Source organism: Dendropsophus ebraccatus, chromosome 4, assembly GCF_027789765.1.
Source record: "Dendropsophus ebraccatus isolate aDenEbr1 chromosome 4, aDenEbr1.pat, whole genome shotgun sequence".
In the NCBI taxonomy this organism is placed as follows: Eukaryota; Metazoa; Chordata; class Amphibia; order Anura; family Hylidae; genus Dendropsophus; species Dendropsophus ebraccatus.
The window spans coordinates 168,931,195-168,955,079 of NC_091457.1; the positions used below are offsets into that span (position 1 = coordinate 168,931,195).

At 49.1% G+C, this 23,885-nt stretch overlaps 1 protein-coding gene across 4 annotated transcripts in view; it reads left to right on the forward strand.

The window, feature by feature from the left end:
* The first annotated feature begins 7,481 nt into the window (after positions 1-7,481).
* Positions 7,482-23,885, forward strand: part of DPYD (dihydropyrimidine dehydrogenase) — an 850,395-nt gene continuing 833,991 nt past the window's right edge. For 3 of the 4 annotated variants that reach the window (XR_011362703.1, XR_011362702.1, XM_069967717.1), the window contains exon 1: positions 7,482-7,586. Coding sequence is in view for 2 of the 4 variants with exons in the window: in XM_069967717.1 (XP_069823818.1) it covers positions 7,497-7,586 (90 nt within the window). In the remaining 2 variants the exon portion in view is untranslated. Of the gene's footprint in view, positions 7,587-9,410; positions 9,535-23,885 lie in introns of those variants that run through there. The other variant, XM_069967718.1, reaches the window with a different exon arrangement.

Consider the following 23,885-nt stretch of genomic DNA (forward strand, 5'->3'; position numbering starts at 1 on the left):
CAGGACAAGACTACACATCCTCCTCCTCCCCTGATCTGGCCAGGACCAGACTCTTACAGGACAAGACTACACATCCTCCTCCTCCCCTGATCCGGCAAGGACCAGACTCTTACAGGACAAGACTACACATCCTCCTCCTCCCCTGATCCGGCAAGGACCAGACTCTTACAGGACAAGACTACACATCCTCCTCCTACCCTGATCCGGCAAGGACCAGACTCTTACAGGACTAGACTACACATCCTCCTCCTCCCCTGATCTGGCCAGGACCAGACTCTTACAGGACAAGACTACACATCCTCCTCCTCCCCTGATCCGGCAAGGACCAGACTCTTACAGGACAAGACTACACATCCTCCTCCTCCCCTGATCTGGCCAGGACCAGACTCTTACAGGACAAGACTACACATCCTCCTCCTCCCCTGATCTGGCCAGGACCAGACTCTTACAGGACAAGACTACACATCCTCCTCCTCCCCTGATCCGGCAAGGACCAGACTCTTACAGGACAAGACTACACATCCTCCTCCTCCCCTGATCCGGCCAGGACCAGACTCTTACAGGACAAGACTACACATCCTCCTCCTCCCCTGATCTGGCCAGGACCAGACTCTTACAGGACAAGACTACACATCCTCCTCCTACCCTGATCCGGCAAGGACCAGACTCTTACAGGACTAGACTACACATCCTCCTCCTCCCCTGATCCGGCCAGGACCAGACTCTTACAGGACAAGACTACACATCCTCCTCCTCCCCTGATCCGGCCAGGACCAGACTCTTACAGGACAAGACTACACATCCTCCTCCTCCCCTGATCCGGCCAGGACCAGACTCCTACAGGACAAGACTACACATCCTCCTCCTCCCCTGATCTGGCAAGGACCAGACTCTCACTGGAGTCTCACATAAATATTGGGGCACCCTAATACTTTATATTCAGTAGTATAGAGGTGGCCCCGGGACGCTGCTGGATGATTCCCCATGCTGGTGGTGTCAGTATGACTTGTCAAATACTAAACATAAAAAACAACTAAAAGGTTCAGAAATTACAAAGGTATATATATATATACATATATATATGTATATATAATAACCTCTGGGCCGAGGGCCACTTCTGCCACTTAGTGTATTGGGGGCACTAAATGTGTATGGGGGCAACAAATTCAGGCCTGATGGGCAGTATTGTGGACACTGTTGGGGGGATTTGTTAAGGCTGCGTCTGGGGCATACGCCAGGGAGAAGGCAGAGATTCACCCCTTCTGGCCCAGGGGCGTAGCTAATGTCTCATGGGCCCTGGTGCAAGAGGTGAACTTGGGCCCCCCCCTCCACACACACACGCAGTGCCTTGCGACTCCAAAACGGCAACCCGACCCCCCCCCCCACCCCCCACCCCCACACACTCAGAAATGTGATAATTTAGCCATGGTGGCACATGCAGGACGGAGTCTAGCTTTTATGTTGCCTGGGGCAAAAACTGAAACTGATTGTACCTCTAACACACAGTCATACAGTTACCAAACAATAGAAGGAACAAATACTCTCACAACATAAACCATAAACCAAGGAATGACATGGTGCACAGACCCCCCTCCCAGTATACAGGGACAAAATATACTCACTATATACATATACCATCAGACCAGGGGGCAGGAAGAAGCAGTGTGTGTGTAATGGTTTATAGTGTGTTTACACAGAGAGATTTATCTGACAGATTTTTTAAGCCAAAGCCAGGAATAGATCTGAGAAGAGGAGAAATCTCAGTCTTTCCTTTATGACCTGTTCTCTGTGTATAGTCTGTTCCTGGCTTTGGCTTCAAATATCTGTCAAATATATCTGTCTGTGTAAACGCAGTGTTGCCCAACCTTTTCCATCCCGGTGCACCCCTTCCTAATGCTCTACAAAATACAAGAAGAAAAATCATCCAGTTACTCACAGGTGACGTCTGAGGTGTCCCTAGTCCTCTCCATCTGGCCCAGGCCACCATGATGATTTCTTCCAGCTACAATTCTTCTCTTCAGAACCTGCGAGACAAACATCTTCGGCTCCGCACGTATCCAGCAACTTCCTTCCCTTTTTCTCACCTATAGGGTCCCATACAATTCTGTAATCCTGCTGCTTGGTGTCATGTGCAGTAAAGTTAGTAGGTAGGTGGGCTGCCACTATATATAGGAGCCCCTGCCCTGCTGTACCCTCATATAGTAATAATGCCCCCTCCTTCCGGCTGATATACACTAATTTAAGAGGACACAATAGCACAGTATACCGCACTGCTGTTTCCAGGTAAATTAGTATATATCAATGGAAAGTCTCCCAAACAATCACTAGCTGACTACATTATGCCAAGTGAATGGGGCCCGCTGCACTACACCACACTATATGTCAGCATCTCTTTGGTGGTGGGATGCTGAAAGTGTACCTGTCATTATAAAAAACCTTTGACATGTCATAGAGACGTCACAGAGTTATCATAGAGACATGTCATAGAGACGTCACAGAGTTATCATAGAGACATGTCAGAGACCTGACAGAGTTATCATAGAGACATGTCATAGAGACGTCACAGAGTTATCATAGAGACATGTCAGAGACCTGACAGAGTTATCATAGAGACATGTCATAGAGACGTCACAGAGTTATCATAGAGACGTCACAGTTATCATAGAGACACGTCATAGAGACGTCACAGAGTTATCATAGAGACGTCACAGAGTTATCATAGAGACATGTCATAGAGACATGTCAGAGACCTCACAGAGTTATCATAGAGACATGTCATAGAGACGTCACAGAGTTATCATAGAGACATGTCATAGAGACGTCACAGAGTTATCATAGAGACACGTCATAGAGACGTCACAGAGTTATCATAGAGACATGTCATAGAGACGTCACAGAGTTATCATAGAGACATGTCAGAGACGTCAGAGTTATCATAGAGACATGTCATAGAGACGTCACAGAGTTATCATAGAGACATGCCATAGAGACGTCACAGAGTTATCATAGAGACATGTCAGAGACGTCACAGAGTTATCATAGAGACATGTCATAGAGACGTCACAGAGTTGTCATAGAGACATGTCAGAGACGTCACAGAGTTATCATAGAGACATGTCATAGAGACGTCACAGAGTTATAGAGACATGTCATAGAGACGTCACAGAGTCATCATAGAGACATGTCAGAGACGTCACAGAGTTATCATAGAGACATGTCAGAGACGTCACAGAGTTATCATAGAGACGTCACAGAGTTATCATAGAGACATGTCAGAGACGTCACAGAGTTATCATAGAGACATGTCATAGAGACGTCACAGAGTTATCATAGAGACGTCACAGAGTTATCATAGAGACGTCACAGAGTTATCATAGAGACATGTCATAGAGACGTCACAGAGTTGTCATAGAGACATGTCAGAGACGTCACAGAGTTATCATAGAGACATGTCATAGAGACGTCATAGAGTTATAGAGACATGTCATAGAGACGTCACAGAGTCATCATAGAGACATGTCAGAGACGTCACAGAGTTATCATAGAGACATGTCAGAGACGTCACAGAGTTATCATAGAGACGTCACAGAGTTATCATAGAGACATGTCATAGAGACGTCACAGAGTTATCATAGAGACATGTCATAGAGACGTCACAGAGTTATCATAGAGACATGTCAGAGACGTCACAGAGTTATCATAGAGACATGTCATAGAGACGTCACAGAGTTATCATAGAGACGTCACAGAGTTATCATAGAGACATGTCATAGAGACGTCACAGAGTTGTCATAGAGACATGTCAGAGACGTCACAGAGTTATCATAGAGACATGTCATAGAGACGTCACAGAGTTATAGAGACATGTCATAGAGACGTCACAGAGTTATCATAGAGACATGTCATAGAGACGTCACAGAGTTATAGAGACATGTCATAGAGACGTCACAGAGTCATCATAGAGACATGTCAGAGACGTCACAGAGTTATCATAGAGACATGTCAGAGACGTCACAGAGTTATCATAGAGACGTCACAGAGTTATCATAGAGACATGTCAGACGTCACAGAGTTATCATAGAGACATGTCATAGAGACGTCACAGAGTTATCATAGAGACGTCACAGAGTTATCATAGAGACGTCACAGAGTTATCATAGAGACATGTCATAGAGACGTCACAGAGTTGTCATAGAGACATGTCAGAGACGTCACAGAGTTATCATAGAGACATGTCATAGAGACGTCATAGAGTTATAGAGACATGTCATAGAGATGTCACAGAGTCATCATAGAGACATGTCAGAGACGTCACAGAGTTATCATAGAGACATGTCAGAGACGTCACAGAGTTATCATAGAGACATGTCAGAGACGTCACAGAGTTATCATAGAGACGTCACAGAGTTATCATAGAGACATGTCATAGAGTTATCATAGAGACATGTCATAGAGACGTCACAGAGTTATCATAGAGACATGTCAGAGACGTCACAGAGTTATCATAGAGACATGTCATAGAGACGTCACAGAGTTATCATAGAGACGTCACAGAGTTATCATAGAGACATGTCATAGAGACGTCACAGTTATCATAGAGACGTCACAGAGTTATCATAGAGACATGTCATAGAGACGTCACAGAGTTGTCATAGAGACATGTCAGAGACGTCACAGAGTTATCATAGAGACATGTCAGAGACGTCACAGAGTTATCATAGAGACATGTCATAGAGACGTCACAGAGTTATCATAGAGACATGTCAGAGACGTCACAGAGTTATCATAGAGACATGTCATAGAGACGTCACAGAGTTATAGAGACATGTCATAGAGACGTCACAGAGTCATCATAGAGACGTCACAGAGTTATCATAGAGACATGTCAGAGACGTCACAGAGTTATCATAGAGACGTCACAGAGTTATCATAGAGACATGTCATAGAGACGTCACAGTTATCATAGAGACATGTCAGAGACGTCACAGAGTTATCATAGAGACATGTCAGAGACGTCACAGAGTTATCATAGAGACATGTCAGAGACGTCACAGAGTTATCATAGAGACGTCACAGAGTTATCATAGAGACACGTCATAGAGACGTCACAGAGTTATCATAGAGACATGTCATAGAGACGTCACAGAGTTATCATAGAGACATGTCAGAGACGTCACAGAGTTATCATAGAGACGTCACAGAGTTATCATAGAGACGTCACAGAGTTATCATAGAGACATGTCAGAGACGTCACAGAGTTGTCATAGAGACGTCACAGAGTTATCATAGAGACGTCACAGAGTTATCATAGAGACGTCACAGAGTTATCATAGAGACATGTCAGAGACGTCACAGAGTTATCATAGAGACGTCACAGAGTTATCATAGAGACGTCACAGAGTTATCATAGAGACATGTCAGAGACGTCACAGAGTTGTCATAGAGACGTCACAGAGTTATCATAGAGACGTCACAGAGTTATCATAGAGACGTCACAGAGTTATCATAGAGACATGTCAGAGACGTCACAGAGTTATCATAGAGACGTCACAGAGTTATCATAGAGACATGTCAGAGACGTCACAGAGCTTTTTTTATAATGACAGGTGCACTTACAGACTAGCTCTCATGTGGATGGGCTACTCTCAAATGTGTATTCTGGATCAGGGACACATATTATACACTTCCCTCTCTTCTCCGGCTTCTCCTGTCTCCTTATCTGCGGCTTTCACTACAGCAGGTCAGGTTTAACCCTTTCACTACTTTCCTCCAGATATCCCTATTATATTAGCAGCAGAAAAAGGGTTAAACCTGACCTGCTGGGTTACAGATGAGGAGACAGGAGCAGCCAGAGAGCACCCTCCTCTCCCCTCCATCCAGGGCCATGACAGGACTGCTGCCCCCACCTCAGGGTAACTGTGCTGCCCCTGCCATAGCCCCCACTCACAGCATGTCCCTGCCATAGCCCCCACTCACAGCATGTCCCTGCCATAGCCCCCACTCACAGCATGCCCCTGCCATAGCCCCCACTCACAGCATGTCCCTGCCATAGCCCCCACTCACAGCATGTCCCTGCCATAGCCCCCACTCACAGCATGTCCCTGCCATAGCCCCCACTCACAGCATGCCCCTGCCATAGCCCCTACTCACAGCATGTCCCTGCCATAGCCCCCACTCACAGCATGTCCCAGCCATAGCCCCCACTCACAGCATGTCCCTGCCATAGCCCCTACTCACAGCATGCCCCTGCCATAGCCCCCACTCACAGCATGTCCCTGCCATAGCCCCCACTCACAGCATGTCCCTGCCATAGCCCCCACTCACAGCATGTCCCTGCCATAGCCCCCACTCACAGCATGTACCTGCCATAGCCCCCACTCACAGCATGTCCCAGCCATAGCCCCCACTCACAGCATGTCCCTGCCATAGCCCCCACTCACAGCATGTACCTGCCATAGCCCCCACTCACAGCATGTCCCTGCCATAGCCCCCACTCACAGCATGTCCCTGCCATAGCCCCCACTCACAGCATGTCCCTGCCATAGCCCCCACTCACAGCATGTCCCTGCCATAGCCCCCACTCACAGCATGTCCCTGCCATAGCCCCCACTCACAGCATGTCCCTGCCATAGCCCCCACTCACAGCATGTCCCTGCCATAGCCCCCACTCACAGCATGTCCCTGCCATAGCCCCCACTCACAGCATGTCCCTGCCATAGCCCCCACTCACAGCCACTAGAGACCAGAGAGGAAAGCAGAGTTTCCTTACAGCTGCTGCTGCTGTGTCAGGTCGGCTCTGCGGGGGAGGGGCCCTTCCTCACTCTGCCTCCAGTCTCCATAGCTGAGCCAGTAGGTGGCACTAACCCTCTGTGCCATCCAGAGTCTTCAGAGGAGAAGCTGCTGCCTTTGCTCCTCCTGCCTTCTCTGTGGTGTAGGGTCGGCACCATCTCTCCTGAGGCCTCCATGGGGCAGCAGTAACTGTACGGCGCTGGTCTGGGGGAGGGGCTTCTGTGCACTGGCAGGCGGTCAGCCTGGGATGAGGGGCAGGAGCAGCTGTTTCCTCTCTCCTGCACTATGTCCTGTGGCAGAGAGGTAAGCAGCAGATGGTGCACGGGACCCTGGGCCCCCACCCCGCTCCGGAGCTTGTAGTTTAGCATTGGCCTGCATGCATAAGTCTGTGTGACCCATGGATGCAAAGCAGCTGTGCTAAACAACTTGGCAATTCAAACAGGTGGCAAGGGGGGCCATGCCGGGCCAGGTCACAACTGCGACCTTTGCGACCCCTGTAGTTACGCCACTGCCCTGGCCTACACCTGCTGTATCCCCTGTTCATCTGATGGGGAGGAAGCGTTGCCTCCTCCCCCCCCTGATTTATCATAGTTTACACCCGCTCACAAGCCTAAATCATAATACAATGCGACTCTTAGTAAATCTGGGCAGGGAAAAGGGTGTGGGGCCTAATTTAAAGGGGTTATCCAGCACTACAAAAACTACAAATGACTACGCAGGTCTTTGTAAATGTCCCCCTATGTCGCCAGCAGCCGGGGAAGGATCTGCGGACATTGCACCTATGTGAGACACCTCAGGTAAAGGTGATTATAGGAACTGTTGTATTATAACAAGTATCTGTTGTATTATGGCAAGTATCTGTTGTATTATGGCAACTGTTGTATTATGGCAAGTATCTGTTGTATTATAGCAAGTATCTGTTGTATTATGGCAAGTATCTGTTGTATTATGGCAAGTATCTGTTGTATTATGGCAAGTATCTGTTGTATTATGGCAAGTATCTGTTGTATTATAGCAACTGTTGTATTATAGCAAGTATCTGTTGTATTATGGCAAGTATCTGTTGTATTATGGCAAGTATCTGTTGTATTATGGCAAGTATCTGTTGTATTATGGCAAGTATCTGTTGTCAGCATATGTAGCATACAAATATATCCCCATATCTACGTATGTGTCTGCTACTGAGCTCAGTACCTTAAAGGGGTACTCCACTCATACATAACTTATGATATGTTGCTGCCCATGGTGAGACTAACAATTCCTTCCATGATCCTGCACCGGGGACCAGGCTGGCTCCATCTATACTATACTATACAGGTGTGGAGACCATGTTACTCAGTTATTGGGGATATTTTTATTCCATATGTTTTTTTGCCATTTTTTTCACCTTCTTTAAGAGAAACCACTAAATCAGGATCACAGAATGTTATGATTTGTAATCGCAGAAACGCCACCGGGAGACGCAAAACCAACTCGTCCACCTCCTCAGCCCGACCACCGCCCATACGTATCCACACAGCCCTCCAGGCCAAGGTCTCCACCCGGACAGCTGCCGGGGGGGTTAAAAATAAATATGTTACGATCCATGTTCTTTTATAATGTAACTAATGGGATATGGATTGTGCAGTATACAGCAGCGTACACCAGCACCATAATCTATTAAGGCGTATACATTTAAGGGGAACTCCGGCGAAAATCTTTTTTTTTTTTTTTTTAACTGGTGCCAGACAGTAACATAGATTTGTAATTTACTTTTATTTAAATATCTGCAGTCTTCCACTACTTATCAGCTGCTGTATGACCTGCAGGAAGTGGTGTATTCTCTCCAGTCTGACACAGTGCTCTCTGCTGCCACCTCTGTCCATGTCAGGAACTGTCCAGAGCCGGAGAGGTTTTCTATGGGGATTTGCTGCTGCTCTGGACAGTTCCTGCCATGGACAGAGGGGGCAGCAGAGAACACTGTGTCAGACTGGAGAGAATACACCACTTCCTGTAGGACATACAGCAGCTGATAAGTACTGGAAGACTGGTTATATTTAAATAGAAGTAAATTACAAATCTGTATAACTTTGTGACACCTGGTGATTTGAAAGAAAAATTATAAAGTTTAAAAAAAGGTGTTTCTTATGTTACATTAGTTTTAAATAGAGCCAGAGATGTAGTGTGAACATGGACGTACATTATTAAAAAAAAAAAACAGACCGAAAACAGGATCAAAACGCATCCTTTTTTTTTTTTGTTCACATACACAATAAGGTTATAATGGAAAAACAGACTGGAAAAAACGCAGCGTGGACCCGGCCTTTTGCAGCAGCGTTCGGCTCCAGGTTGGTGGGTGATTTTTTGTTGCCCTTTTCTATGTGACTTTTTGCAGTCTTTGTGTGTACACACTTTGTGCTTTTTTGTGGCTTTATTTCCCATTATAAATCATGTGATTCAGGAAGAAATCCCAAGTCTTGCATTAGAGAGATGTCCCTGCGGCCCCCGACCCCCTGACACATGGAGACAGCTGAAGGGGTCACTGATGATAATGAAGTCCTGAACTTTGCACCAGGTGTCACATGTGCCTCCTCCTCCTCTTCCCCCCTGCTACTCCTCTCCCTCCTCCCTCCCACAAACCACTTGTCAGCCTGAAGTGTAACTTACTCCAGAGCAGAGATCAGTAAATTTACCCCAGTGCTGCTAGTGAGCGCAGGTAGAGACGACATGGCGTGCGTGCTGAGCAAGGACCCGCTGGATATCGAGGTATTGAATGGGTTTTCCTGTTTCTCTTGTATAACAGATGTTGGTGCAGATAGAATGGCGGCTGATATTGGAGCCCATTGTGCTGGGGGCAGATTACAGTAACTTGGATCTTGCTGCTTTCAGTGGTAAATTGGCAGGTGGGAAACCGTGTTCAGGGGCTGCGGATCAAAGACGAAACCCATCTAGGAAAGGTGTAATGTCATCCCATGTACATGTATAGCGTCTGTGGCTGCTGCCCTGTCTAATGTGAGCGTTACAGGAGCTGCTGCGGCAGATCAAACCCGTTATCTATAGGGGGCGGTATCGGTGGCTGCAAACCCGTTATCTATAGGGGGCGGTATCGGTGGCTGCAAACCCGTTATCTATAGGGGGCGGTATCGGTGGCTGCAAACCCGTTATCTATAGGGGGCGGTATCGGTGGCTGCAAACCCGTTATCTATAGGGGGCGGTATCGGTGGCTGCACACCCATTACTTATCTATAGGGGGCGTATCGGTGGCTGCAAACCCGTTATCTATAGGGGGCGGTATCGGTGGCTGCAAACCCATTACTTATCTATGGGGGGGCGGTATCGGTGGCCGCACACCCGTTACTTATCTATAGGGGGCGGTATTGGTGGCTACACACCCGTTACTTATCTATAGGGGGCGGTATCGGTGGCTGCAAACCCGTTACTTATCTATAGGGGGCGGTATCGGTGGCTGCAAACCCGTTACTTATCTATAGGGGGCGGTATCGATGGTCGCACACCCGTTGGCGGTATCGGTGGCTGCACACCCGTTATCTATAGGGGGCGGTATCGGTGGCTGCACACCTGTTACTTATCTATAGGGGGCGGTATCGGTGGCCGCACACCCGTTACTTATCTATAGGGGGCGGTATCGGTGGCCGCACACCCGTTACTTATCTATGGGGGGGCGGTATCGGTGGCCGCACACCCGTTACTTATATATAGGGGGCGGTATCGGTGGCCGCACACCCGTTACTTATCTATAGGGGGAGGTATCAGTGGCCGCACACCCGTTACTTATCTATAGGGGGCGGTATCGGTGGCCGCACACCCGTTACTTATCTATGGGGGGGCGGTATCGGTGGCCGCACACCCGTTACTTATATATAGGGGGCGGTATCGGTGGCCGCACACCCGTTACTTATCTATAGGGGGAGGTATCAGTGGCCGCACACCTTTCCAGGGGGTTTCGATATGTTTTGCGGATTCTGGATGCAGAATTTTATCATAGATCTCGGGCTGTGTGAAATGCTACATCAAAAGCTGCAGCAAATGGCCACAAAATGCACAAAAATAGGAAGAATACAGGGGCAGCCACACCATAATGTCAGTGCGCTCCTAGGGGGCCTCCTCACCATCATGTCAGTGCGCTCCTAGGGGGCATCCTCACCATCATGTCAGTGCGCTCCTAGGGGGCCTCCTCACCATCATGTCAGTGCGCTCCTAGGGGGCCTCCTCACCATCATGTCAGTGCGCTCCTAGGGGGCCTCCTCACCATCATGTCAGCGCGCTCCTAGGGGGCCTCCTCACCATCATGTCAGTGCGCTCCTAGGGAACCTCCTCACCGTCATGTCAGTGCGCTCCTAGGGAACCTCCTCACCGTCATGTCAGTGCGCTCCTAGGGAACCTCCTCACCGTCATGTCAGTGCGCTCCTAGGGAACCTCCTCACCGTCATGTCAGTGCGCTCCTAGGGAACCTCCTCACCGTCATGTCAGTGCGCTCCTAGGGGGCCTCCTCACCGTCATGTCAGTGCGCTCCTAGGGGGCCTCCTCACCATCATGTCAGTGCGCTCCTAGGGGGCCTCCTCACCATCATGTCAGTGCGCTCCTAGGGGGCCTCCTCACCATCATGTCAGCGCGCTCCTAGGGGGCCTCCTCACCATCATGTCAGCGCGCTCCTAGGGGGCCTCCTCACCATCATGTCAGCGCACTCCTAGGGGGCATCCTCACCTTCATGTCAGTGCGCTCCTAGAGGGCCTCCTCACAGTCATGTCAGCGCACTCCTAGGGGGCCTCCTCACCATCATGTCAGCGCGCTCCTAGGGGGCAGCCACCCTCTCCGTGCACGCTCCGTAAATACAGCCAATGTGCTATGGAACGGACAGTGGAGATCCCAGCATTCATACAGCTCCCGCACAGTACAGCAGGTCACTAGAGAAGCACAGAGTCCCGTACAGCATCAGGCTGGGTTCACACTGAGGAAAAGGTGAGGAAGTGAAGAGGAATCCGCTCTTATTTCACCTTGAAATTACTCCAGTAAAATATGTACAGAGTGAGGTCCTATTGTGTTCAATGGGATTTCTGCTCTGTTGTTCACACTGCAGAATTTCCGAGCAGAACTTTCTGCCACTGATCTGTGTCTGATTAGTGTGCACATACACTAAGGCTGGGTTCACACTACGTATATTTCAGTCAGTATTGTGGTCCTCATATAGCAACCAAAACCAGGAGTGGATTAAAAACACAGAAAGGCTCTGTTCACATAATGTTGTAATTGAGTGGATGGCCGCCATATAATGGCAAATATTTGCTGTTATTTCAAAACAACGGCCGTTATATTGAAATAATGGCCGTTATTTACTGTTATATGGCGGCCACCCACTCAATTTCACCATTGTGTGAACAGATCCTTTCTGTGTTTTTAATCCACTCCTGGTTTTGGTTGCAATATGAGGACCACAATACTGACTGAAATATACGTAGTGTGAACCCAGCCTAAGGGTATGTGCACACTGAGCAATTCTCGAGGAATTGAAGCAGAAAGTTTTCAGGCAGAATTTAAGCCCCTCATTGACTTCTATAGGATTCCTCTAGCAGATCTACAGCAGAAAATTCTGCTCGGAAATTCTGCAGTGTGAACAACAGAGCAGAAAACCCATTGAACACAATGGGACTTTGCTCTGTACATATTTTACGAGAGGAATTTCAAGTTGAAATTCCTCTTCAATTCCTCACGTAATTCCTCACCTTTTCCTCAGTGTGCACATACACTTACACAGTATTTATAGACCGTGCATGGAAGGGGTGGCTGCCCCCTATGAGCGCACTGACATGATGGTGTGGCTGCCCCCTAGGAGCGCACTGACATGATGGTGAGGAGGCCCCCTAGGAGTGCGCTGACATTATGGTGTGGCTGCCCCCTAGGAGCGCACTGACATGATGGTGAGGAGGCCCCCTAGGAGCGCACTGACATTATGGTGTGGCTGCCCCCTAGGAGCGCACTGACATGATGGTGAGGAGGCCCCCTAGGAGCGCACTGACATGATGGTGTGGCTGCCCCCTAGGAGCGCACTGACATGATGGTGAGGAGGCCCCCTAGGAGCGCGCTGACATGATGGTGAGGATGCCCCCTAGGAGCGCACTGACATGATGGTGAGGAGGCCCCCTAGGAGCGCACTGACATGATGGTGAGGAGGCCCCCTAGGAGCGCGCTGACATGATGGTGAGGAGGCCCCCTAGGAGCGCACTGACATGATGGTGAGGAGGCCCCCTAGGAGCGCACTGACATGATGGTGAGGAGGCCCCCTAGGAGCGCGCTGACATGATGGTGAGGATGCCCCCTAGGAGCGCACTGACATGATGGTGAGGAGGCCCCCTAGGAGCGCACTGACATGACGGTGTGGCTGCCCCCTAGGAGCGCACTGACATGGGGGTGAGGAGGCCCCCTAGGAGCGCGCTGACATGATGGTGAGGATGCCCCCTAGGAGCGCACTGACATGATGGTGAGGATGCCCCCTAGGAGCGCACTGACACGGCGGTGAGGAGGCCCCCTAGGAGCGCACTGACATGATGGTGAGGAGGCCCCCTAGGAGCGCGCTGACATGATGGTGAGGATGCCCCCTAGGAGCGCACTGACATGGGGGTGAGGAGGCCCCCTAGGAGCTCGCTGACATGATGGTGTGGCTGCCCCCTAGGAGCGCGCTGACATGATGGAGATTTTTGCCGGAATACTCCTTTAAGTGAAGACAAATCCGAACAGAGCCTGGGCTCATTATATAGGAAAGGTGATCAGAGTTTTCCCGGGAGACGAGGAATTTGTTGGCCTCCTCGTGTTTTTGGCACGGAGCGGCCGGGAATATCAGTGACTCAGGGATCTCCTTGCGGCTGAGACGTCGAGAGGTCAGGAGTGGATTTACCCTCCAGATAAAACGCCGTCTCACTATTACTGGATGTGATGACAGGATTTATAGCGCATTTCATCAGATCTTAGCGAGGCTTAAATCAAAGCTGAAATAGAACTCAAATAACACTGGATTACATGCTGATAGCAGAGAGGATCAGTCCCGGCGTCCTCAACACCCAAAGGTGTGAACTTGTGATGTGTGCACGGCCATCTGCCGCTTCATGCCACACCGGAGTGGTAACCGCTGCCCTCACCACATTACAGCTGGATTCTCCTTCTAGTTTCCTCCGTTGTCTTTACATTTATGGGGCCCATATGTAGCTGCTGATAAGGTTACAGGTATCCGGGTTTGGTGATGGGGTATGATGATGTCGTAGGTGCCAGGGGGCACGGCAATATCAAAGGTGTGCTTATGGGTGCAGGGGGCACGGTGATATTGGGGGTGTGGTGGTGATATGGGTACTGAGGGTACAGTACTGTGGAGAAGTAGGGGCTGGTGCCCTGGGAGGTAGGGGGGCTCATGATATGAATACTAGTATTTTATTGTCAGTTTATTTTACTTTTTTGTCACATTTTACCATTTTATTCATTTATTATTATGGAAACAATCTGGTAAAAAAAAAAATAAGTTTTAAGAATGCAAAAAATGTATCAAAATTTTTTAGGCATAATTGTGTTGGTCACTATATGAGGCTTCCTGGCCTTATATTCTCCGCTAGTGACTGATAAAGCCAGATTGTTGTTGTTTTTAGACTTCCAAATCTAAGCATCTAATTTTAGGCACAATCGTGTAGAATTCTCTGGGATCTGTATACGGAGCCTTAAAGGGGTACTCCAGCGGGGGAGTGCACTTTTTCGCTTGGACCGTGGACGAGGTGGCTGAGGGAAAAGACGTCCACTCACTTCTCCGGTTTCAGTGAAGGAGGCGGGATCTGTTTCAAGTCCGCTCACCGGAACGCTGCGATGCGGGACCCGCCACTGGAACCGGGGAGGTGAGTGGATGTCTTTTCCCTCAGCCACCTCGTCCCCGGTCCCCCCCCCTGTAACCCAACATGGTGGCCTTTTCCTCCCCGCTCCCCCCTTCTCTGCCTCTGTACAGGTATAATCTCAGTATTACATGACCTGGAGCTTCTATTCTTTATCTCTGTACAATTGGAATTTTAAACATTTAAAAATAAAATAATGTAAAGGATTAGAAAAAACTAATTTCGTTGTAATGTTGTATGAAAATGAAGTTCCATTCAGTCCTCGGCTGCCATCACCCTCTGGATCCAGTAATAATATCCAAAGTCTCTGCCGCTTGTTGAGAAGCCGTGGTGGCCAGAGGTGGCGGTGACGTGCACAGAGGTAATGGCGCCATCTCCGGCTCCCTGGAACGTGCAGTTGACCCACAAGCATTTTGTCATCGCAATTAACATACATAATGAATTGTGGAAATTAGAATACGAAGTGTTTTTTAAGGACAGCCTCCGACCCTGGCATTTTGCCCTCAGCAGAAAAAAATTAAAAATGGAACTTGATATGAGTTTTGCCGTTAATTTACATAGAAATCACTGTATCTGCATACTTAATAGGCGTTTTCCGTCCCGGTGGGATTTTCCATCTAATTATGGAGCGCTGTGTTCTGCATTCTTAATCCTATATCTTTATGCAGATTGGACTACTTAATTTTTTATTGATATTTTCAGGAAATGTGATTTAGTAGTTTACAGAGAGATCAGACTTACCAGTCAGGCCAAGGAGAGTCGGGGAGCGGCGTAGGCCAAGGAGAGTCGGGGAGCGGCGTAGGCCAAGGAGAGTCGGGGAGCGGCGTAGGCCAAGGAGAGTCGGGGAGCGGCGTAGGCCAAGGAGAGTCGGGGAGCGGCGTAGGCCAAGGAGAGTCGGGGAGCGGCGTAGGCCAAGGAGAGTCGGGGAGCGGCGTAGGCCAAGGAGAGTCGGGGAGCGGCGGAGGCCAAGGAGAGTCGGGGAGCGGCGGAGGCCAAGGAGAGTCGGGGAGCGGCGGAGGCCAAGGAGAGTCGGGGAGCGGCAGACACGACAGAAAGTCAGGGAGTGGTGGAGGTCAAGGAGAGTCAGGGAACAGCAGACACGACAGAAAGTCAGGGAGTGGTGGAGGTCACGGAGAGTCAGGGAGCTGCAGGTCCAAGGAGAGGTGGAGATCAAGGTGGAAAGTCTGGGTGCAGGGGGCGTGATGGAAAGAAGGAGATCAGTAGAGGCTAAGGAGAGTCAGGGAGTGGCAGAGGTCATGAACTCAACCATCACATAAATTATTTATCCCAGTGTTCACCTATTTTTAGTGTCCTCTTCACCTATTCTTGAATTGCTGATATCCCTGACACCCAACCTGTGGCTCCTCAGCTGTCTGGCATGATGGAACTTGATGTTTTGTCACAAGTTGAGGATCTGATATAAACGCCCTGCTCTCACAGAGCATTGGTGAGAATGGGGGGGATGTTCAACCTTTGAGCGGAGAGCAGAGGTGCACGAAAAATCCCATTGAAGCAATAGGACAGGCAGAATGACAAGCAGAATCCACTCATAAATCCGCCTCTTCCATGGTGGAGTTTGGAACAGTCTTCCGGTCATTGAGGTTTGTAATGTTGGTACATGCACAGCTCCCTTAGATTCCGCCACAGTACTTTTATTTGGTTGAGGTTAGAGATGAGTGAACCCAAAGCACGCTTGTCCATGGCATTTGATTATCGGCTATTGCGGCAGCTTGATTTTTTTCTATTTCAGCCATTTTGTTATACTGTAGATTTGCTGTTGTACTCAGGATCATGGTCTTGTCACATGACCCAGCATTGGCCAAGAAGTTGGAGAGACGTGTCACTTTGACTCTAAAATGCTTTGGTTAATGGAAACTCAATGATTGTAGGGTGTCCGGATCCAGTGCCTACAAATCAAGTCCAGACCAGCCCCCTCCACCCTGACGGTCACTATGAAAGGTTTGTGCAAAATGGGCTTTCACCCAATGTTTTTTAACATTATGGCTAAACATCTCCATTCTGATCTCGTCTGTCCAAAAACTTTGTGCCAAAAGTCTTGTGCTTTGTCAAGGGAGAAGGAACCGTCTTCCCTGTTTTATTCCCTGGCGTTTATTTCCACCCTTGCACGTTTTAGAAATATTTCTTTCAAGACAAGATGGCCAAGGTGCCATATTGTAACTGCATATGAACAAAACCATGTCCGCCTGGTTTATACGGTTGGTGATGCTGCAGTGACACCCTGTAGCTATTCGTCACTGTGGGGGGGGGGGGGGGTCTTTGTAGCATACGATTATTACCATTTCTATGGAAAACGTGCACCCTGTATCTGCATTTTGGATTAGTTTATCTTAAGTAACAACTAGAGATGAGCGAAACTCAAGCACGCTAGTCTATCTGAACCCAGAAGTCTTGGCATTTGATTACTGGTGGTTGTATGCAGCCCTAGCGAGTCCTAGAAAAACATGGATACAGTCTCTGGCCTATGGCTATATCCTTGTTTTCCAGGCAGCCGTTTTCAGAATTCAGCTATTTGTCTAGTCTTGGCTACGCCTGTTCAATCACCTGGATGTGGCGGCTATGGCGCTCCAGCTCTGGAAATAGGAGTCCCCGTTCTGAGACCCGGAGTTATTAGACATCTATGGCATGGGGAAGGCTACAATTCCCTAGCCAGGCATTACACAGATGGCAGCTATAGGCCTATACTATACGTCCATAGGGCTCTCTACTGCTCTCCAGTTTCCGTTTCCCATCTAAAGTAAATTGCGGGAAATATTGAAATCTTTAGTAGTTTCAGGTTTTGTAATATAGAGATCGTATTTCCATAGGGAGTAAAAGCGGATCCAGACATAAAATGTGCGTCCAATAAAAGACATAAAAGTAACTCGCAATATACAATTTCAAATTTGCAAAACAATAATCTGGTTACATGTTCAGAAAACACAAAGTGAGACGACGAGATAAAATGTGACCTTCAGCAAACAAGCCCAGATAGTGAACTCTCTAGAAGAATTTACAAGACTCCTCCGCCGACTCCGGATTCATGTGATTGAAACGCTCCATGACATTTCAATGAAACGATTGTCTTTGAACTGCTGAAGTCAAACGGAATATCACATGGCTTCTCGAGCCTCTAAATGTTATGGCTGATATCTGTCACACTGGACCGCATGGTGGCCGCATCGCCCCTAATTGTAGCCGACACAATGAAGGAAATAAACCTCGCCGCGCGCTCCATAAACCGGCAGCTTCTCCAGCTCTCAACTTTACTTCTCTCTAAAGTCTGGAATAGTTTGAGTAAAGTTAATCTATGAACCAGACTATAATATCACTATCTGTCTCAAGCTTTTAAAGCAGTTATCCAGTCAGGTAAAATGGTAAAAATACATGTGGAATTCCCCCCTCCCCCTTCCTGGAGACTAACAATTCCTTTCATCCATATTTGCGTATTTGAGTATTGTGGTACTCTATACTAAAACGAATACTGCGATGTGCTCAAATAAAACGCATAGACTCCTCCCAGTATGTTTGGGAACCAATCAGTACATTTGTGCTGATTGGGCTCCCTGCACAGCTGCACAGACCTCACAGCCGGCTCTCACCTGGCATCGAGGGTTCTGGTGTCGAGTCTTCATGTTGGGTAAAATGCTTTTTAATTCTGTGCACAAGGCAGCGGGAGAGCCGTGAACTAGTCATCTGGGCTGTGACTAGTCACAGCTCTGTCCTGTCAGTGCGCTCTGTGGGGTGATTGACAGGCAAGGAGACCTGTTAGTGTAGCCTCCCAGGACCCGCTAGGTCCCTTCCCTGATGGTGAAATAGTAGTTCAGGATGCACCGGAGGAGATTGTGTGCACAGTTGCCCCAGGCGTTCACTTTCGTCTATCGAAGGGTATTTCAGAGGGGGAGGGATCCACCGCACCACCACAGGCTGCAGGAGGGAGAAGGCGGCCATACAAAGTGGTCCTGCAAGAGTTCCCTGGAGGATCAACTAGCAGAGGGGGCAGTTGTCATTCGTGTAACTTTTAATTTTATTGTTTTGAGGGAGACACCAAAGATGAACTTATGCAAACTGTGCCGTGTGAAGATCAGAAGGGGAGCCGCCTCCATCAGGCTGAGCGCCACCTCCATCAGGCTGAGCGCCACCTCCATCAGGCTGAGCGCCACCTCCATCAGGCTGACCGCCACCACCATAAGACTGACCGCCACCTCCATCAGGCTGAGCGCCACCTCCATCAGGCTGAGCGCCACCTCCATCAGGCTGAGCGCCGCCACCATCAGGCTGAGCGCCGCCACCATCAGGCTGAGCGCCGCCACCATCAGGCTGAGCGCCGCCACCATCAGGCTGAGCGCCACCACCATCAGGCTGAGCGCCACCTCCATCAGGCTGAGCGCCACCTCCATCAGGCTGAGCGCCACCACCATCAGGCTGAGCGCCACCACCATCAGGCTGAGCGCCACCACCATCAGGCTGAGCGCCACCACCATCAGGCTGAGCGCCACCACCATCAGGCTGAGCGCCACCACCATCAGACTGAGCGCCATAAGAATGCCCCGGAACATATTCCTCAATGAGCACCTGCAGGTCACACCAGACTCTTGCCCACAATCTTTAACAGGGTCATTACCAATTATAAGGAGGCCACATCTTTGCATCACTACCCTGGAGCAATTTCACAATATTTCAATTTGAAATTTAAATTACAGTTTAAATTTTATCTATTTTAATTTCCAATAAAAATTTTCTTATAAGTGTCCCCACCAGGCTCTTGCCCACAGTTATAAGGAGCGGTAAGTAATAAGCAGAATGTAGAACTCTGGGTCTGGGCTATCCAGTAAGAGAAGGGCTCAAAAACGTCCAGTGTTAAAGAACCAAAAGTTTATTGTATCAGGCACATAAAAAAGTCTGTACCCCCTTTATCCGATCTAGAGTGCATGATACAATACGATTATATATATATTTTTTATATTGGATGTTTTTGCTTTCTCTACAAGTAAATGTACAGGAAAAAAAAATCCTAACTTTTTTCCACCTTACATTGTACTTTCTCTTGAGGTGGGGGTGGGGTGCACAATATTGTCAGACTGTAAAGGTGCCATAATACAGTGATCTGGGAGTCTTTATGCATCCATGCTCCCCCGATGTGCCAGCTCCATTTCCTCCCCTCTGCCAAATAGGGGACCCGGAAAAAAATCCCACTGATGTGATATAATGGGGTTACGTAAATCAAGCATCATTATATTATTCTTTATAATTATTATTATTATTATTATTATTATTATTATTTGCTCTTTTTCATCCAGTCAGATCAGGGCATCAAGCTCATCTTTAAAGCAGAGGAGTTTTCAAAAGTCAGTTGTGCAGAGTACGGCTGACGCTGCCTCGTAGGTTTCTGTGCAGAATACGGCTGACGCTGCCTCGTAGGTTTCTGTGCAGAATACGGCTGACGCTGCCTCGTAGGTTTCTGCGTAGAATACGGCTGACGCTGCCTCGTAGGTTTCTGCGCAGAATACGGCTGACGCTGCCTCGTAGGTTTCTGCGCAGAATACGGCTGACGCTGCCTCGTAGGTTTCTGTGCAGAATACGGCTGACGCTGCCTCGTAGGTTTCTGTGCTGAATACGGCTGACGCTGCCTCGTAGGTTTCTGTGCAGAATACGGCTGACGCTGCCTCGTAGGTTTCTGCGCAGAATACGGCTGACGCTGCCTCGTAGGTTTCTGTGCTGAATACGGCTGACGCTGCCTCGTAGGTTTCTGTGCTGAATACGGCTGACGCTGCCTCGTAGGTTTCTGCGCAGAATACGGCTGACGCTGCCTCGTAGGTTTCTGCGCAGAATACGGCTGACGCTGCCTCGTAGGTTTCTGTGCAGAATACGGCTGACGCTGCCTCGTAGGTTTCTGTGCAGAATACGGCTGACGCTGCCTCGTAGGTTTCTGTGCTGAATACGGCTGACGCTGCCTCGTAGGTTTCTGCGCAGAATACGGCTGACGCTGCCTCGTAGGTTTCTGTGCAGAATACGGCTGACGCTGCCTCGTAGGTTTCTGCGCAGAATACGGCTGACGCTGCCTCGTAGGTTTCTGCGTAGAATACGGCTGACGCTGCCTCGTAGGTTTCTGTGCTGAATACGGCTGACGCTGCCTCGTAGGTTTCTGCGCAGAATACGGCTGACGCTGCCTCGTAGATTTCTGCGCAGAATACGGCTGACGCTGCCTCGTAGGTTTCTGGGCAGAATACGGCTGACGCTGCCTCGTAGGTTTCTGCGTAGAATACGGCTGACGCTGCCTCGTAGGTTTCTGTGCAGAATACGGCTGACGCTGCCTCGTAGGTTTCTGTGCAGAATACGGCTGACGCTGCCTCGTAGGTTTCTGCGCAGAATACGGCTGACGCTGCCTCGTAGGTTTCTGTGCAGAATACGGCTGACGCTGCCTCGTAGGTTTCTGTGCTGAATACGGCTGACGCTGCCTCGTAGGTTTCTGTGCAGAATACGGCTGACGCTGCCTCGTAGGTTTCTGCGCTGAATACGGCTGACGCTGCCTCGTAGGTTTCTGTGCTGAATACGGCTGACGCTGCCTCGTAGGTTTCTGCGCAGAATACGGCTGACGCTGCCTCGTAGGTTTCTGGGCAGAATACGGCTGACGCTGCCTCGTAGGTTTCTGAGCAGAATACGGCTGACGCTGCCTCGTAGGTTTCTGTGCAGAATACGGCTGACGCTGCCTCGTAGGTTTCTGTGCAGAATACGGCTGACGCTGCCTCGTAGGTTTCTGCGCTGAATACGGCTGACGCTGCCTCGTAGGTTTCTGTGCAGAATACGGCTGACGCTGCCTCGTAGGTTTCTGTGCTGAATACGGCTGACGCTGCCTCGTAGGTTTCTGCGCAGAATACGGCTGACGCTGCCTCGTAGGTTTATGCGCAGAATACGGCTGACGCTGCCTCGTAGGTTTCTGCGTAGAATACGGCTGACGCTGCCTCGTAGGTTTCTGTGCAGAATACGGCTGACGCTGCCTCGTAGGTTTCTGTGCAGAATACGGCTGACGCTGCCTCGTAGGTTTCTGCGCAGAATACGGCTGACGCTGCCTCGTAGGTTTCTGTGCAGAATACGGCTGACGTTGTATCGTAGGTTTCTGTGCTGAATACGGCTGACGCTGCCTCGTAGGTTTCTGCGCAGAATACGGCTGACGCTGCCTCGTAGGTTTCTGCGCAGAATACGGCTGACGCTGCCTCGTAGGTTTCTGCGCAGAATACGGCTGACGCTGCCTCGTAGGTTTCTGCGTAGAATACGGCTGACGCTGCCTCGTAGGTTTCTGCGCAGAATACGGCTGACGCTGCCTCGTAGGTTTCTGTGCTGAATACGGCTGACGCTGCCTCGTAGGTTTCTGTGCTGAATACGGCTGACGCTGCCTCGTAGGTTTCTGTGCTGAATACGGCTGACGCTGCCTCGTAGGTTTTTGCGTAGAATACGGCTGACGCTGCCTCGTAGGTTTCTGCGCAGAATACGGCTGACGCTGCCTCGTAGGTTTCTGTGCTGAATACGGCTGACGCTGCCTCGTAGGTTTCTGTGCAGAATACGGCTGACGCTGCCTCGTAGGTTTCTGCGCAGAATACGGCTGACGCTGCCTCGTAGGTTTCTGCGTAGAATACGGCTGACGCTGCCTCGTAGGTTTCTGCGCAGAATACGGCTGACGCTGCCTCGTAGGTTTCTGCGCAGAATACGGCTGACGCTGCCTCGTAGGTTTCTGCGCAGAATACGGCTGACGCTGCCTCGTAGGTTTCTGCGCAGAATACGGCTGACGCTGCCTCGTAGGTTTCTGCGCAGAATACGGCTGACGCTGCCTCGTAGGTTTCTGTGCAGAATACGGCTGACGCTGCCTCGTAGGTTTCTGTGCTGAATACGGCTGACGCTGCCTCGTAGGTTTCTGTGCAGAATACGGCTGACGCTGCCTCGTAGGTTTCTGTGCTGAATACGGCTGACGCTGCCTCGTAGGTTTCTGATCCTCAGTAATTATCAGTTTGATTAAAATGTAATTAATTAATCAGCGGTGACGGCTGTGTCATCTTATTACCAGGCTGTGAGCTCCTCCTGTGGGGGTCTTCATTCTAGTTACAGTATATTCTATAGGAGACTCTCCCACCTCTCAGGCGGTGATGGCCGCTGATGTATCATGATGTCAGGGATTCTGGACTATTACATACCCGGGAGATGGAGAACCACGTTACACTTTAGCAAAAACAGTAGAGGGCTTCAAAACCGGCCTAGACAAGTTCTTCGAGCAAAATAATATAAATACATATGTATAGAACCTATCACCCCTCCCCCTTCCCTGTATCCATCCCCTCCTTGGTTGAACTTGATGGACATGTGTCTTTTTTCAACCGTATTAACTATGTAGCTATGTAATTATTTAGTCACTGATTGCCACTTGGACTCACCTCTTGTCTTTGTATATGTTGGTGTTTGTTGGTCTTTCTCTTTCTTGGTGTTTGTTGTTGGTCTCTCTCGTTGTTGGTGTTTGTTGGTCTCTCTCTTTGTTGGTGTTTGTTGGTCTCTCTCTTTCTTGGTGTTTGTTGGTCTCTCTCGTTGTTGGTGTTTGTTGGTCTTTCTCTACGTTGGTGTTTGTTGGTCTTTCGCTATGTTGGTCTTTCTCTTTGTCCTTGTGGTGTTGAGCTGGTCAAACACATTATATACTGTAAGTGTTGGCTGCACCTCCTCTTTTAGTGGAGACCCCAACTATGTAACGTGCATCGTGTCAAAACATGAAGGAGCAAAGAAGGATCAGACATGTAGAAGTACAATTTTCCAATCTTATGTTCTTGGAGGAGACAGAGGGATCTGGCGGCGGCTTTCTCTCTATAGATGGAGGTGACATACACTTGATTGGGATAATGTATGTGGCTAGCCTATCCATAACATATGGCTATATGATATTCTGATAGTCTTAGTACTTGATAAGTTGATGAGATGTCTCCGTTATTCTCTGTCCTGTCTATGATATCAGTTAGACAAGTTTCGGTATGTCCTTCTATGTGTGTGTTCCATGTATGTCTATCTATACACTGGAGTCTGTACATTGGACATTCTATTTATTTTCAATCTTACAGATTTATCCAGTTCCCTGACAAATTCCCCGTTCTGTGCGTCCGTGTGCGGTGATCAATATACGGGATCCATAAGGTTCTCCGGATCTATATTGGTGAAGTAACTCCAAGAAGTTTTCCCCCGCAGTAGAATGCGTTCCCTGTAGCT